The sequence below is a fragment of the Bos taurus genome, chromosome 17 (genome assembly GCF_002263795.3).
Source record: "Bos taurus isolate L1 Dominette 01449 registration number 42190680 breed Hereford chromosome 17, ARS-UCD2.0, whole genome shotgun sequence".
NCBI classification, from domain to species: domain Eukaryota; kingdom Metazoa; phylum Chordata; class Mammalia; order Artiodactyla; family Bovidae; genus Bos; species Bos taurus.
The window spans coordinates 48,168,496-48,183,486 of record NC_037344.1 but is presented as its reverse complement, the minus strand read 5'-3'; the positions used below and the strand labels follow the sequence as shown (position 1 = coordinate 48,183,486).

Below are 14,991 nucleotides of genomic sequence, written 5' to 3'. Positions count from 1 at the left end.
GGCTTCTGGGACCCACCCGCTGTGCAGGTCCTCTCTGCTTGTGAGCAAGTACATTATAGTTTGGGGGCTTTGTTTTTTGAAAGTGAGAGTTTTTAGTTACTTCATTAAATATTAATATATTCAATTTCAAGGCTTTGACCATCCCTAGTCACCATGATGCAGAATATGTGTCCGTGTGTAAACAATACCCATTCAACATACTTTAAGAGGAATAACTGTTTTGCAATCTATGCAACATGCAATAGAATTAGATTTTTTCTTTTTTAAAAACAAGTAACTGGGGAGTTCTCTGGTGGTCTGGTGGCTAAGACTCCATGCTCCCAATGTAGGGGTTCAGTCCCTGGTCAGGGAACTAGATCCCACATGCTGCAACTAAGAGTTTGCATGTCAGAACTAAAGATCCAGTGTGCCACAACTAAGACTAGCACAGCCAAATAAATAAGTATTTTAAAAAACGTCATTGTAGTTAGGGGGCTTGCAGTTAGGAGAGTGGCCTTTGTGACCTGGCCTGACCACACTGAAGGGACCCTCTGTCCCCAGTGAGTGAAGTAAGTCGCTCAGTCTTGTCCAACTCTTTGCGACCCCTTGGACTATACAGTCCATGCAATTCTCCAGGCCAGGATACTGGAGTGTGTAGCCTTTCCCTTCTCCAGGGGATCTTCCCAACCCAGGGATCGAATCCAAGTCTTCTGCTTTGCAGGCAGATTCTTTACCAGCTCAGCCACAAGGGAAGCCCAAGAATACTGGAATGGGTAGCCTATCCTTTCTTCAGTGGATCTTCCCCACCCAGGAATCAAACCGGGGTCTCCTGCATTGCAGGTGGATTCTTTACCAACTGAGCTATCAGGGAAGCCCATCTGTCCCCAGAGCTGCCAGCCAATTCCCTGCCCGCCACTCTGTGAGCTCCTCTTACCAGGGGCCTGGTGGACTCTTCTAGTGACTAGATATCGGGACAGCAAATGTGGTGCACAGCTTGCTCTAGCAATCAGCCCTGTAGGTGCCTTTGAAGTTGATCCTGGAGTTCAGAGCAAAGAGATGCCGGTGACTTCTTAGCACTTGCAGAATTCAGCCAGATGGCCTGTTTAGGATCTTTGGGGACTGCAGGCACGAGGGGTGATCCTATAGGAGAAGGAAGGGGGACCCTGGCAGCCGACTCAAGCCCCCTTCCCAGGGGCTTCCACCTTTGTCTGCAGCAAGTGAGGCAGTGAGCACACACCAGGAGCCCCGCACCTCTGTATCTGTGCTGCTTCTGTCTGTCTCTCGGGCACTCTGTCCCCAGAATACTGCTCAACCGGGACTCTTTGGAGGCATGACTGGGTCTTGTCTGGATGGTTATAACAGCCTCCGCCATTCCACCTATGCACTCTCCTCCTGGCCGCCAAAGGGACCTTTATACAATGCAGATCTTGGGACTTTCGAGGTGGTCCAGTGGTTAAGAATCTGCCTTCCAATGCAGGGGACACAGGTTCCATCCCTGGTGTGGGAATATCCTACATGCCACAGAGCAACTAAGCCCGTGGGCCACAACTACTGAAGCCAGCACGCCTAGAGTCTGTGCTTCGCGACAAGAGAAGCCACCACAATGAGAAGCCTGCGGACCACAACTAAAGAGTAGCCCCCCTCCCTGCAACTAGAGAAAGCCAGTGTGCAGCAAGGAAGACCCACAATAGCCAACACATACAAATAAATCTTTAAAAAAACAAATTAAAAAAAAAAAACAAAAAAAAACTCAGATCCTGTCCATCCATTCCAGTAGAAAAGCCCTGGGTGACTTCCCGTGGCTGCAGAGAAAATGCAGCTCCCATCTCAGTTCCCCAGGCCCCCGTCAGCCCCCTCACTCTCCTGCTCTGATTTCCCTGCCCCTTGCTCCCGCCCGGTTCCACCCACATCCAGGCCCCCGGGAGCATCCTTCCCCTTCGACTAAACTGTCTCTTTCTTGAGAGGCTTTTGGTGGCCCCCAACTTATCACCTCATCCCCACCCCATATTGTCTATCCCCCTACCCTGTATTTTTCCTCCATAACCCTCTGCACAGTTCAGACATGCACAGTTGCTTTTATTGTCCACAGCCTCACTTCCCCACCCCCACCCCAGGCTGGATGCCCCCCAGGGTGGCAGTCATGCTGGTTTTTCATGCAGCCCCCTCGTGATGGTTCTGGCACAGATGGGTGCCCAGTAACTAGTGGGAGACGTACTTAGACCAGGGCATTAAAGGGATCATCTTTCTGGTAAACACCTTCGGTTATTTAAGTATGATGTGACTGTACGCCACGCGCTGTCCAGGTGTGATTGAACTACTGTCTTTCCCTGTTTTCTTTGCAAAGTAGCCGATGACAGCTTTGGCCCCTGAGCTCTGCCTGGACTTTGAGGTGTCCCTCCTTAGGTGGTTCTTTCCACGTCCTCGCTGAAGTCAGTGATCCTTGGGTGACACTGTCAAAGTCATGCTCATGGCATCTCCCCAAATCATGACCAGGATGACTTAACTGCAGATTAACTTGCACATTTCTTCTGGGTTTTGCTCTTTCCCTCTGACATTTGACTGCTGGTAACGTGTCCACCAGAACCATCTCCGGAGTCCACCTCTTCTCTCCAAAGCCGTTCCTCATTTTCTTCCCTTTCCTTCCTTCCATCCTCCTCTTCCCTGCCTCCAGAGCTGCCAGTATAGCAAGGGCAATGTTCTGCCAGCTTGTATATTTGAGCTGATGCTCTGAGAGGAATCTGGGAAGCAAGAGAGAGAATGTCCACCATCCTTGGCTTTAGCTTCCTCAGCAGGTCCCAAGTCCTGTGGATCCGTGGACTTACTCCATCCTGCTGTGAAGCAACCTTGGCTCTGGGGCTGCATGGTCCAAGCTTACTTCCCGTTTCTGATACTTCCTGCTGTGTTACCTTGGGCAGGTTCCTGGACCTCTCTGTGCCCCATGTTTCTGTGAAAGGAGTCGTAGTCATAGCACAGAGTTCGTGCCCTTTTCCTGCAATTCCAAAGTTCCAAAAAACACTTGAAAAAACAATTTTATTTTTAGTAAATTGGGTGCCAAAACTCCCTTGGCAGGAAACTCCTATCTGAGCTGATGTGAAGTTATTTGTGGCTTTGTTTGTCCTGCTGGGTGGGACTATTCATAGTTTGAGTCGGAAGTTTCATTGTGTTGTTTACGGGGCTCCGTCTTAGACCTGCTGGAGGATACTTAAGCATCTTATTGGGCTTCACGGATGGCTCAGTAGGTAAAGAAATTGCCTTCAATGCAGTAGGCACAGGAGACGACGGTTCAATCCCTGGGCCAGGAAGATCCCCGGGAGGAGGGCACGGCAACCCACTCCAGTATTCTTGCCTGGAGAATCCCTGTGGGCAGAGGAGCCTGACAGGCTAAGATCCATAGGGTCTCAAAGAATTGGATACGACTGAAGCAACTGGGCACACACATACGTAACCCAAAATCCTGAACGCTGAAACGTGATCAGTGTCGGCTGTTGTCAAATTCTGCCTGATTCTGGCCACCACGGAAGGCTTTTGGCTACAGACATCAGGAGTCATCGTTGAGAAGTTAGGGAACAGGCTGGCACCTCACTGAGGTCTTCTGCCTGACTCAACCAGGCATGGAAGAGAATTGAAAGGCGGTTCACTTTCTCACCAAGTGGCCCATGGCACTCATGTATCAGAAAAGATACGTGCACCCCAGCGTTCATAGCGGCACTATTCACAATGGCCAGGACATAAAAGCAACACGTGTCCATCGACAGATGAATGGATGAAGAAGCTGTGGGGACATACATACAATGGAATACTACTCGGCCATAAAAAAGAATGAAACAATGCCATAGCAACATGGATGGACCCAGAGATCATCAGAATAAGTGAAAAGGAAGTCAGACAAAGAAAAATATCAGGTGATGTTGCTTATATATGGAATCTATATATGGCACAAATGACCTTATTTATGAAACAGAAATAGACTCACAGATATAGGAAACAAATTTATGATTACCAAAGGGGAAAGGGGTGGGGTAAACTAGGAGTTTGGGACTAACAGATCCACAGGACTATATCTAAAATAGATAAACAATAAGGTCTTGCTGTACGACACAGGGAACTAGATTCAATATCTTGTAATAAGCCATAATGAAAAAGTATACAAAAAAGAATATGTATATATATGTATAACTGAATCGCTTTGCTGTGCACCAGATACTAATACAAGATTGTAAACCAACTACACTTCAATTAAAAAATGAGAAGCTGGGGGTTTGGGCTTCCCAGGTGGCGCTAGTGGTAAAGAACCTGTCTGCCAATGCAGGAGAAATAAGAGATACGAGTTTGATTCCTGGGTCAGGAAGATCCCCTGGAGGAGGGCATGGCAACCCACTCCTCTATTCTTGCCTGGAGAATCCCATGGACAGAGGAGCCTCGCAGGCTATAGTCCATGGAGTCGGAAAGAGTCGGACACGACTGAAGCTACTTAGCACACACACAGGCTGGAGGTTTATGCTGAGTAATTCCAATACTATTTGTACGTTCTTATGAGTGGCCCCCACTTTACTTAATGGCAGGAGTCGAGAGAATAGCTAATATATGCAGACAGTTGGGAGTATTATGTGACCGTGTTTACATACCCATCGTTGTGAAATGTGGCATTTAGCTAGAGCTTAACACTAGACCAATGAATGGTGTTGCACATAAGAAAAACAGACTTTTCTAGATGGATCTTGAAGTGGGATTCTCATTACTGACAGTTTCCAATAAGATCAATCTATTCTGTGGCCTAATAACTTGTGTAAAATAAGGTAGGCACAGTGGTCCATCTTAGGCCAGAATCACCTGGGGAGGGGTGGAGAACTATTGGAAAACACACATGTGTTATGGACCAAATGTTTTTGCCTCCACACACTCACCCCCAAATCCACATGTTGAAATTCTAACCTCTCCTGTGATGGTGTTAGGAGGTGGGGCCTCCAATAGTCCATTAGGATGTGAAGGTGGGGTCCTCATGAATGGAGTTAGAGCCCTAATAAAAAAGACCGTACGTGGACTTCCCTCGTGGTCCAGTGGTTAAGAATCTGCCTGCCAATGCAGGGGACACAGGTTCAGTCCCTGCTCTGGAAAGATTCCATATGCCGAGGGGCAGCTGAGCTCATGCAATGCAACCACTGAGCCCTTGCTCTCTAGAGCCCGCAAGCTGCAACTCCTGAAGCCCTTGTGCCTAGACCCTGTGCTCGGCAACAAAAGAAGCCCCCACAAGGAGACGCTGTCACACTGCAGCAAAGAATAGCCCTGCTCAATGCAACTAGAGAAAGCCTGCATGCAGCAATGAAGACCCATCGCAGCTGAAAATTAACCAATTTTTTAAAAAGGACCCCACAAAGAGCTCTGATTCCTTCTGCCACATGAGATTATAATGAGAAAACGGCCATCTATGAATTAAGAAGCAGATCCTTTCAGCCTCCAGAACTATGTGAAGTAAATGTTTGCCATTTATGAGCTGCGCCCGACCCCCAACCCCTCAGCCTGCCCAGCCTCTAATATTCTATTGTTGTTGTTGTTGAGTCATGTCCCACTCTTTGAGACCCCGTGGACTGTAGCATGCCAGGCTTCCCTGTCCTTCACTGTCTCCCAGAGTTTGCTCAAACTCATGTTCATTGAGTCAATGATGCCATCCAATCATCTCATCCTCTGTTGCCCCCTTCTCCTGCCCTCAGTATTTCCCAGCATCAGCTTCTCTTCCAGTGAGTCAACTCTTTGCATCAGGTGGCCAAAGTATTGGAGCTTCAACTTCAGCATCAGTCCCTCCAACGAATATTCAGGGTTTATTTCCTCTAGTTTGGACTGGTTTGATCTCCTTGCTGTCCAAGGAACTCTCAAGAGTCTTCTCCAACACCACAGTTCAAAAGCATCAATTCTTTGGCGCTCAGCCTTCTTTATGGTCCAACTCTCATATTCATACATGACTACTGGAAAAACCATAGCTTTGACTAGATGGACCTAAGTGATGTCTCTGCTCAAACAGACTAAGACAACACTCCTGGACCCCACCCCCAACCTATCCAATCAGAATCTTATGGCAAAGTTTGAGAACCAGAGGTACAGACAAAACCTTAATTAACTGCAGGATTCCATGCAAGAAAGCCCCGGGGAAAACCACAGTCTTAATGACAGCACTTCTGTCAGTCTTCAGAAAGCTCCTTGTCAATTTCTCCCATCAGTGAGTTATATTCAAAGCATCTGCAGAAGCAGCTTTGGGGCTGTTTAATTGAACATACACCCCGAGCCTGAAATGCAGAGTTTTTATGTGATTGACTTTTGCTCTTCCAGTAAGAATAAATATGTGTCACTCACAGAAGGTTGTTGGAATGCAATGTTCTTTAGAACCAGCCCATGTTCAGTCTGCTAGCTCTCATGTTCTCTCCGCGTGGGTCATTTGTTTCTTGTTGAGGGGTTTTCCTCTGCCCCATGGCTTTCAGCTGACGTGGTTACGTGAAGGCTCCCAACAGAGGTCTAACTATCCATCCTGTGAAATGGACAGCTTCTCATGCCCTGGATCTGACAGTTGCATCAGGGCAACAAGGCAGGTCGAAAGGATTCAGTGATTAAAAAAAAAAAATTAATCGAAATATAGTTGATTTACAATATTACATTAGTCTCCAGTGTACAGTGTAGTGATTCATTATTTTTACACATTATATTCTATTTAAAATTACTATAAAATATTGGCTGTATTTCCTGTGCTGTACAATATATCTTTGTAGCTTGTTTATTTTGTAACAGCTTATACCTGTTGATCCCATACCCCTGTCTCACCTCTCCCCACTTACCTCTCCTCTCTGGTAACCACTGGTTTGGTCTCTGTATTTGTGAGTCTGTTTTGTTATATTCATTCCTTCATTTTATTTTTTTAGATTCCACTTGTAACTTACATATAGTATTTATTGTCCTCTCTCTGACTTATTTCTCAGTGAGAAGTTTTTCCACCGGTTTTTCCACCACTCAGAAAGGAAGAAAACTCTGAAAATGGTCAACAACTAATTGAATAATTATGAAAGCAAAACTATACTTATTTGCATGATTTTTTAAAAAAAACTTTTGAAACCTATAACCTATGCCAGGGTTTGCACACCGCTGGTCCTGGGATAGATCTAGTCTGCAAACATGTTTTGTTTAGTTTTGCTGTATACTTAAGATTTTGAATTAGCTGTTGATATTTAACATGGAGTGCCTTTAAATAAATATTCAGAATTTCAACTTCTCTTGAAGATCATAGGAAATGTGGAGACAAGCAGAGGCCTCTATTCACCAAGGTAACTGGGGTTTGACTCTTCCCTGCCAGGGCCCAGGAGGCAGGCACCTGAGTTTCCAACTCTGATTTTAAGATGTGGGATCCTAATATTGGTTTCTATTTTCTTTTACTTGTTCTAGTGTTACAGTTCAGTGGCTCCATCATGTCCGACTCTTTGCAACCCCAAGGACTGCAGCACGCCAGGCTTCCCTGTCCATCACCAACTCCTGGAGCTTGCCCAAACTCATGTCCATGGAGTCGGTGATGCCATCCAACCATCTCATCGTCTGTCATCCCCTTTTCCTCCTGCCTCAGTCCTTCCCAGCATCAGGGTCTTTTCCCATGAGTCAGCTCTTTGCATCAGGTGGCCAAAGTATTGGAGTTTCAGCTTCAGCATCAGTCTTCCTAATGAATATTCAGGACTGGTCTCCTTTAGGATGGACTGGTTTGGTCTCTTTGCAGTCCAGGGGACTCTCAAGAGTCTTCTCCAACACTACAGTTCAAAAGCATCAGTTCTTCGGCACTCAGCTTTCTTTCTAGTTCAACTCTCACATCCATACATGGCTACTGGAAAAAACCACAGCTTTGACAAGATGAACCTTTGTTGGCAAAGTAATTTCTCTGCTTTTTAATATGCTGTTTAGGTTGGTCATAGCTTTTCTTCCAAGGAGCAAGTGTCTTTTAATTTCATGGCTGCAGTCACCATCTGCAGTGATTTTGGATCCCAGGAAAATAAAGTCTGACACTTTCCATTGTTTCCTCATCTATTTGCCATGAAGTGATGGGACCGGATGCCATGATCTTAGTTTTTTGAATGTTGAGTTTGAAGCCAACGTTTTCACTCTTCTCTTTCACTTTCATCAAGAGGCTGTTTAGTTCTTCTTTGCTATGCACCTTTTAATGCCTCATAACTTATTATCATGAGTAATTTTCAAGAATAGATCATTACATGAGTGATGAACACTCCCCTTCCCAACCAGGATTTGGCAGTCAGATGGTGAGTGTTCTGGAGAGTTCTGCAGCTGACAGGTATATAGACGCTGTGGGGCTTTGGTTGGGATGATGATGAGTTGGCATTTGTACTTGTTTCCTGGAATGTTTTGAAAAATTTTTATTTATTTTTGGCTGCACTGAGTCTGTGTTGCCACGCTTGGGCTTTCTCTAGCTGTGGCCAGCAAGGTCTACTCTCTAGTCGCGGCACACGGGCTTCCCATCTGTGATGGCTTCTCTTGCTGCGGAGCACAGGCTCTAGCCATGAGGGCTCAGTAGTTGTGGTGCATGGGCTTAGTTGCTCCACTGCATGTGGGATCCTTCCACACCTGGGATCGAACCTGTGTCCCATGCATTGGCAGATGGACTCCTAACCCCTGGGCCACCAGGAAAGACCCTGGGAGTTTTGCTACAGCTCTTATAGCATGGTTCTTTGGTCCACAGGATGAGTGTCTGGTGGTGATGCAGGTGGTAGCCAGGCATCTTTGTCGAAGTGGTCTTTTGTCTTCAGGAGGCTATCTCAGGCTTCTTTGTGGGGTGACCTCGGAGGCCCATGATGGCAAGGGTGGGAGCTGTAAGCCCTTTTGAAGCTTTGCTTGGAAGTCAGACAACATTACTTCTGACCTAGTCTGTTAGTAAAAGCAAATTCCAGGACCAGCCTAGATTCAGGAGATGGGGAAATAGACCTCCCACTTTATAGGAGGAGTGGGCAGGTCCTATTGCAAAGAGACGTTCATGAAAGGGATGGAAGGGCTGTGGCCACCACCTTGCACAGAGTGGATGACAGAGTGTGTCAACATACTTTTCTCATCGTCCGCACAAGTGTGTTCAGAATATTGCCTTCGTTGAAATGGGGAGCTGTTTCAGCCCAGAAGAAAAAAATTTCAGGGCCTCAGAGAGTGACTCTCAACATTCCAGAGTGCGATTTTCTTCTTCTTTCTTTTCTTTCAGCCAGCATCCAGGGTTCTATGCCAGTGGCGAAGACATTTCTCACTCCTCGCCCGACTCTCTCTTGCTTTATTTCAGTCTGTGTTTTTTTTTTTTTTTTGTTCAGTCTCACATGCAGAGAGGAATAAACAGTGTGCTTTATCACATCCTATTCCTAGAAACTCTATCATTCAGGACTCTGTTGTAAAACGGTCATAGATTCTATAGAAATCATAAGCGGGGGGGGTGAATTTTAGCCAAAGTCTCTGTATCAGGTAAATCAAAGATATGACCAGCATCTTAAAATAATGTACCAAAGCTATAAGCCTCTAGAATAACTTTAATAAGGATGTTGTTATCCTATGAGATGAGAATAAATATGTTATATTTTTATTATAAAAAGAACACCAATTTACCATAAAGTGTATGCATACTGCTTAAAAATAAAATTCTACTCTATTGTAAATATTGCTATTTATATTGCTAGCTATAAAAATCATCCAACGTTTAATTAACAATAATTTTGAGAGTATGTGGATGTTCCTTGCAAACAGCAAAGCACTGTGTATTACTCTCTGTTGTTTTATTGGAATTTACACAAGTTGGCGAATCATAATAATAATGATAGCTAAGTCTGTGCTAGGCTCTGCCCTGAATTCTATGTATAAACTCATTAAATCCTTTCAGCATGCTACAAAGCAGGTACTTTTTTTTTAGTTGTTTAGTTGCTAAGCCGTGTCCAGCTTTTTAACCATCCCATGGATTGTAGCCCCGCCAGGCTCCTCTGTCCATGGGATTCTCCAGGCAAGAATACTGGAGTGAGTAGTCATTCCATTCTCCAGGGGATCTTCCAGACCCAGAGATCGAACCTCCATCTCCTGCATTGGCAGGCAGATTCTTTACCACTGAACCCCCTCCCTGGGAAGCCCTAGGTACAGTTATTATTCCTATTTTAAGGATGAAGAAACCGAGTCTCAGGTTGCAAAATGCATCCAGCATCACTTCTGTGATTGTTCTTCATTAATTTTTATTGGAATACAGTTGCTTTGCAATGTGTGTTAGTTTCTACTGTACAGCAAAGGGAACCAGCTGTATGTATACATATATCCCCTCTCTTTTGGATTTCCTTCCCATTTCGGTCACCACAGGGCACTAAGCAGAGTTCCCTATGCTACACAGTAGGTTCTCGTTAGTTACCTATTTTAACCACAGTCTGGTATGTATGTCAATCCCAATCTCCCAATTTGTCCTCAATATCTGTGACTCTATTCCTGCTTTGCAGATAAGTTCATCTGTATAATTTTTCTAGATTCCACATACACATTATATCATATGATATTTGTTTTTCTCCTTCTGACTTACTTTACTCTGTATGATAGCCTCTGGGTCCATCCACATCTCTGCAAATGGCACAGTTTTGTTCCTTTTTAGGGCTGAGTAATATTCCATTGTATATTTGTACCACATCTTCTTTATCCACCTCCTCTCGGACATAAATCACAGCAAGATATTTTTTTGACCCACCTCCTAGAGTAACAACAACAAAAAAATTAAACAAATGGGACCAAATTAAACTTAAAGACTTTTGCACAGCAAAGGAAACTATGAGATGAAAAGACAACTGTCTGAATGGGAGAAAATATTTGCAAACAAGTTAACTGGTGGCTCAGATGATAAAGTGTCTGCCTACAATGCAGGAGACCCGGCTTCAATCCCTGGGTCGGGAAGATCTCCTGGAGAAGGAAATGGCAACCCACTCCAGTGTTCTTGCCTGGAAAATCCCATGGATGGAGGAACCTGGTAGGTTACAGTCCATGGGGTCGCAAAAGTTGGACACGACTGAGAGACATCACTTTCACTTTCTTTAACTGACAAGGGATTATTCTCCAAAATATACAAATAGCTCATGCATCTCAGCATCAAAAAACAACCAACCCAACCAGAAAATGGTAGGGTGTGAATTTAAACGCAGGCCTCCTGGCTTATGAGCACTGCTTTGACTTATGTGCAAGCATAATAAATAATGAACGTTCCCTTCCTCTCTCTGAATACTCTTTAGCAATCAAAACAACTCTAATTCTTTCCAATTATGAAGGGTTTTGATTAAACCCTTAACCCTTAAACTCTTTAAACCCTTATTAAAAAGTGGTTACTTTGGGATTTCTCTGGCAGTCTTACTTTATTTTGGGCTTCCTTGGTTGCTCAGGTGATAAAGAATCTGCCTGCAATGCAGAAGACCTGGGTTCAATCCCTGGGTTGGGAAGATCCCCTGGAGAAGGGAATGGCAGCCCACTTCAGTATTCTTGCCTGGAGAATCCCATGGACAGAGGAGCCTGGTGGGCTACAGTCCATGGGGTTGCAAAGAGTCAGACACGACTGAGCAACTAAGTGTGCGGCTGGGGACTTCTCTGGCAGCCCACTGGGTAAGACTCTGTGCTTCAAATCCAGGGAGTGCAGGTTTGATCCCTGGTCGGGGAACTAAGATCCCCCCTGCTCACAGTGAACCCACAACAAAAAAATTACTTTTAATTCTTAAAAGAGGTGGCCAGTTTTTCATTGCATCAGTGTCTACAAAAAGTATGGATAAACATAGAGCAATGTAGACTTCCTCGCTCTGAAGCTGAGCACCAGAAGCAAAGTCTAGAAAATTGAGGCTGGTTAAATCCCCTTTCCCCGATGGAGTCAGGGGCAGGGCAGGGCTTATCTGTCAAGTGCCCACTGCCCCTTGGGAGACGATCAGTGTGGGACTCACAGAGGTTAACTAGTTTGCCCAAAGCTGCACAGCTAAGTTACGTGTTTCAAAGAGGATTTGTATCCAGATCTGCAATAGAAGCCTGACCTTTTCCACTCCGTCAGATGATGTCCATGATTTGAAGACATGCTCTGTGCCCAGAAAAGATGAAGGAATATAATGAAAAAAAACAAAACAAAACTGGGCAGAGGTACTATTGTCTACAATATAGGAGCTCAGATCCTGGAGTAAGACCTGACTTCATCTCCCAGCTGAGTACAAAGGAGGGAAGAAATTATGGCTCTAAGAGTCACTGTAAGAATTCAGTTACTGTAAGAAATAGTAAATTTGGGCAATCTAGAAAAGAAAGATGGAGGAAGCATAATTGATGGCTCCAGTATTTTTCCACGTTGTTCACCCTTGCGCACACGTGCCCACGTGTGTGTGGTTTGTGTATGTAATTTCTTATTCAGTCCCAATGTTTGCACTAACTTGCATCCCTCTGAAGGGCTATTTTTTTTCCAGAATAAGGGCGGTGGGCAAAAGAGGGACCAGGAGCAAAGGCCGACCTGGGCTTTCAGATGTGTTTGCATCCCCCATTTTACCAATTACTTACCTCTCTTTCTCCTCCACCTCCTTCTTTGCAGGAGTTTGTTCAGCTGGCAAAGAGACTGGTTAGCGATCCGGCATTAGAAAAAACAATCGTGGCCAATGGAAGGGAGTATGTGAGAAAGTACCATTCGTGGCAGGAGGAAAGACAGACCTACAGGCAGCTGGTCAGGACGCTGGAGAGAAGCCCTGAGGACTAAGAGTACCTGCCTGGTACTGTGAGACGCTCAGCCGTGGGCGGATACCCCGGACACAGCTCTGGGCAAGGGGCCTGGCCAGTACAAACCAAGCCCAGTTCATTGGAATCGTAGACCTATCAGTCATAAGACGATTCATCCAAAAACCTCTCTGTGCTTCCAAGTAACATCCCAGATGTGCTTCCAGATCATACCTCCTGGAGATGCAGTCCTCACTGGGGTGGGGGCGGGGTCACTGGTTTTAAGGGGAGTCAGGGAGAGAGTTGGATTAGCTGCTTTAGGACGTTCTAGGACTTAGCAGCTTAGCAGCAGCAGGGCCAACAAAGACTTATTTTGTAAAGCCCTCACAGGGTTAGACACCTCTCTCCTGTCTTCTGATGATCACTGCCTTCTCAAGGAGCAAAAGCAAACATCAGACATGTCAGCTGAGAGGGGTTCTGGCAGCGATTTTTAACATGGTACAGATCCTGCAGCAAATCTAGGGCTGACACATGTCTGGCTGCACCCCCAGGCTCTGCAGGTTTGCATCTCTGAACACCGGAAGCAGGGCTGTGTGTAATCGTCATGTAAGATAGCCCGGACCTCTTTAGATAAGCAGGCAGCACCACCCCCACTCCCCCACCCTGTAGACTCCACCTACCTCCAGTCGAATTGGGTTTGAAAATCAGTTGGCACTAAGGCCGCATCAACCCATGGCCTGGAAGACACTGGAACTGACTCTGGGTTCAGCATCAGGGTCTCAGCCTCAGAGACCCAGCAGTGAGTGGAGATCAGGTCACCAGCCTCCAGCCCGTCTCAGGACCGGCACGTGGGTCCCGGTGACCTTATCCAACATGGGGCGAGTTTAAGCAAGTGTCCGCATCACTGTAAGGACACCCTGGCCACACCAGTGGGCATCCCCCAAACCCCGTGCTTCTTTTCCTTGGTGGCAGCATTTGCCTCTGTTGGATCCTGAAACCCCCGCTTTCCAGTGGACATTCCATGATGACTGGGCGTGACATGCTCTGTTTCTTGTGTAAAGTTGGAAGCCACAGGATCCAAAGGAGGAGATGAAGCCAGCTCTGAGTCTATCCGAGGAAGTGTTTCCTTAGGGTTTGTTCTGATGCCCGCAGACCCTGGAGGGGGCAGAAAGACCCACGCTGTCTTTGCTTCAGACTTCACAACATCCTGGGCTTTTTTCTTTCCAACCATCCTGTCTTTATAAACAACCAAACCTAAAAGAGGAAGGCTCTGACTGAACACCTTAAACTCTGGTGCTGATGATGTGGAGATGAGAACAGCGAATTTATAGATTCTGTTCCGTGTCATTTCCAGTTTAATCCTACCCCTCAATCTCACAACAGAGTACCTTCCCAAAGGCAGTTATCTGGTAAACCTGCTCCTCATGCCCAGGATTCTCTAAAAATACCCATCACCACCCTCCTCCTTTTTTTTTTTTTTTTTTTTGGTGGCATCTGAGGGTCATGAGAGTTGGGGCTCCCTTATGGCCATAGAGAAGAGAGGAAGGGAGAAACAGAGTCCAAACCCCTAGTGGACAGATCCATCTGAGTTTGGAATCAGTGATGCCAACCTAAGAAAAGGCCAAGTGTTGTCCTGGGTACTGACCAGTGATGCTGCTGCTGATAAAATACTGGTCATTGGGAGTCTCTGCTCTCATCCTGGTTGAATGATATTGTATGTGCTTGGCTCCACTGAACCTCAGCATAGTTCATCCATATCTTTATAGAAACATACACACATGCCTCATGCCCTTTGGGGAAGGGCATGTTTTTAAATGAATAAAGTGTCACCGTCTGCTGTACAGCAAGAGTCCCTGTGTGTTCCTTTTGTGAGCCTGATTCAACAAGAACTAGACCCACCCCACCCTCCAGTTCCTGCACTTTAAAAGCAGATATTAGTACACTGACACAATTCATTAAGAAGGGTTTAAAATACAATTGCTATTTTAATACTGAAGTATAGACGTAAAAAGAATGCTTTTCTGTAAATGTTCTAGATGCTCTCAGTTTCATACTCCGTTAACTTTATGTTTAAACATTTTGCGTATAGTTTCCAATTTGCTGATGTACAGGTTTGGATGACTCAACGAGTCAATTTCCAGATAGAACTAAGATACTATAACCTTCCCATGTGGAGGGAAATTGCATTTAACGCAGCATGGTGTTCTCTAGCAAAGAGGCACTGCTCGTACCTGACTTGCAATTGGTGTGATGGGCTGGCTGGCGCTCACCACTTCTGCCAGAAGAGCCCTCCACACCCCTTCCCCACACTTTTGC

The 14,991-nt window shown here is 45.7% G+C and overlaps 1 protein-coding gene across 2 annotated transcripts in view; it reads left to right on the top strand.

The window, feature by feature from the left end:
• The window catches only part of GLT1D1 (glycosyltransferase 1 domain containing 1), a 117,514-nt gene extending 102,998 nt beyond the window's left edge, over window positions 1–14,516 (top strand). Inside the window, exon 12 of one of the 2 annotated variants that reach the window (XM_005217659.5) lies at window positions 12,557–14,516. In XM_005217659.5, coding sequence (XP_005217716.1) covers window positions 12,557–12,718 — 162 coding nt within the window. In that variant the 3' untranslated portion in view covers window positions 12,719–14,516. The remainder of the gene's footprint in view (window positions 1–12,556) is intronic. The other variant, NM_001192447.1, reaches the window with a different exon arrangement.
• Window positions 14,517–14,991: the final 475 nt, after the last annotated feature.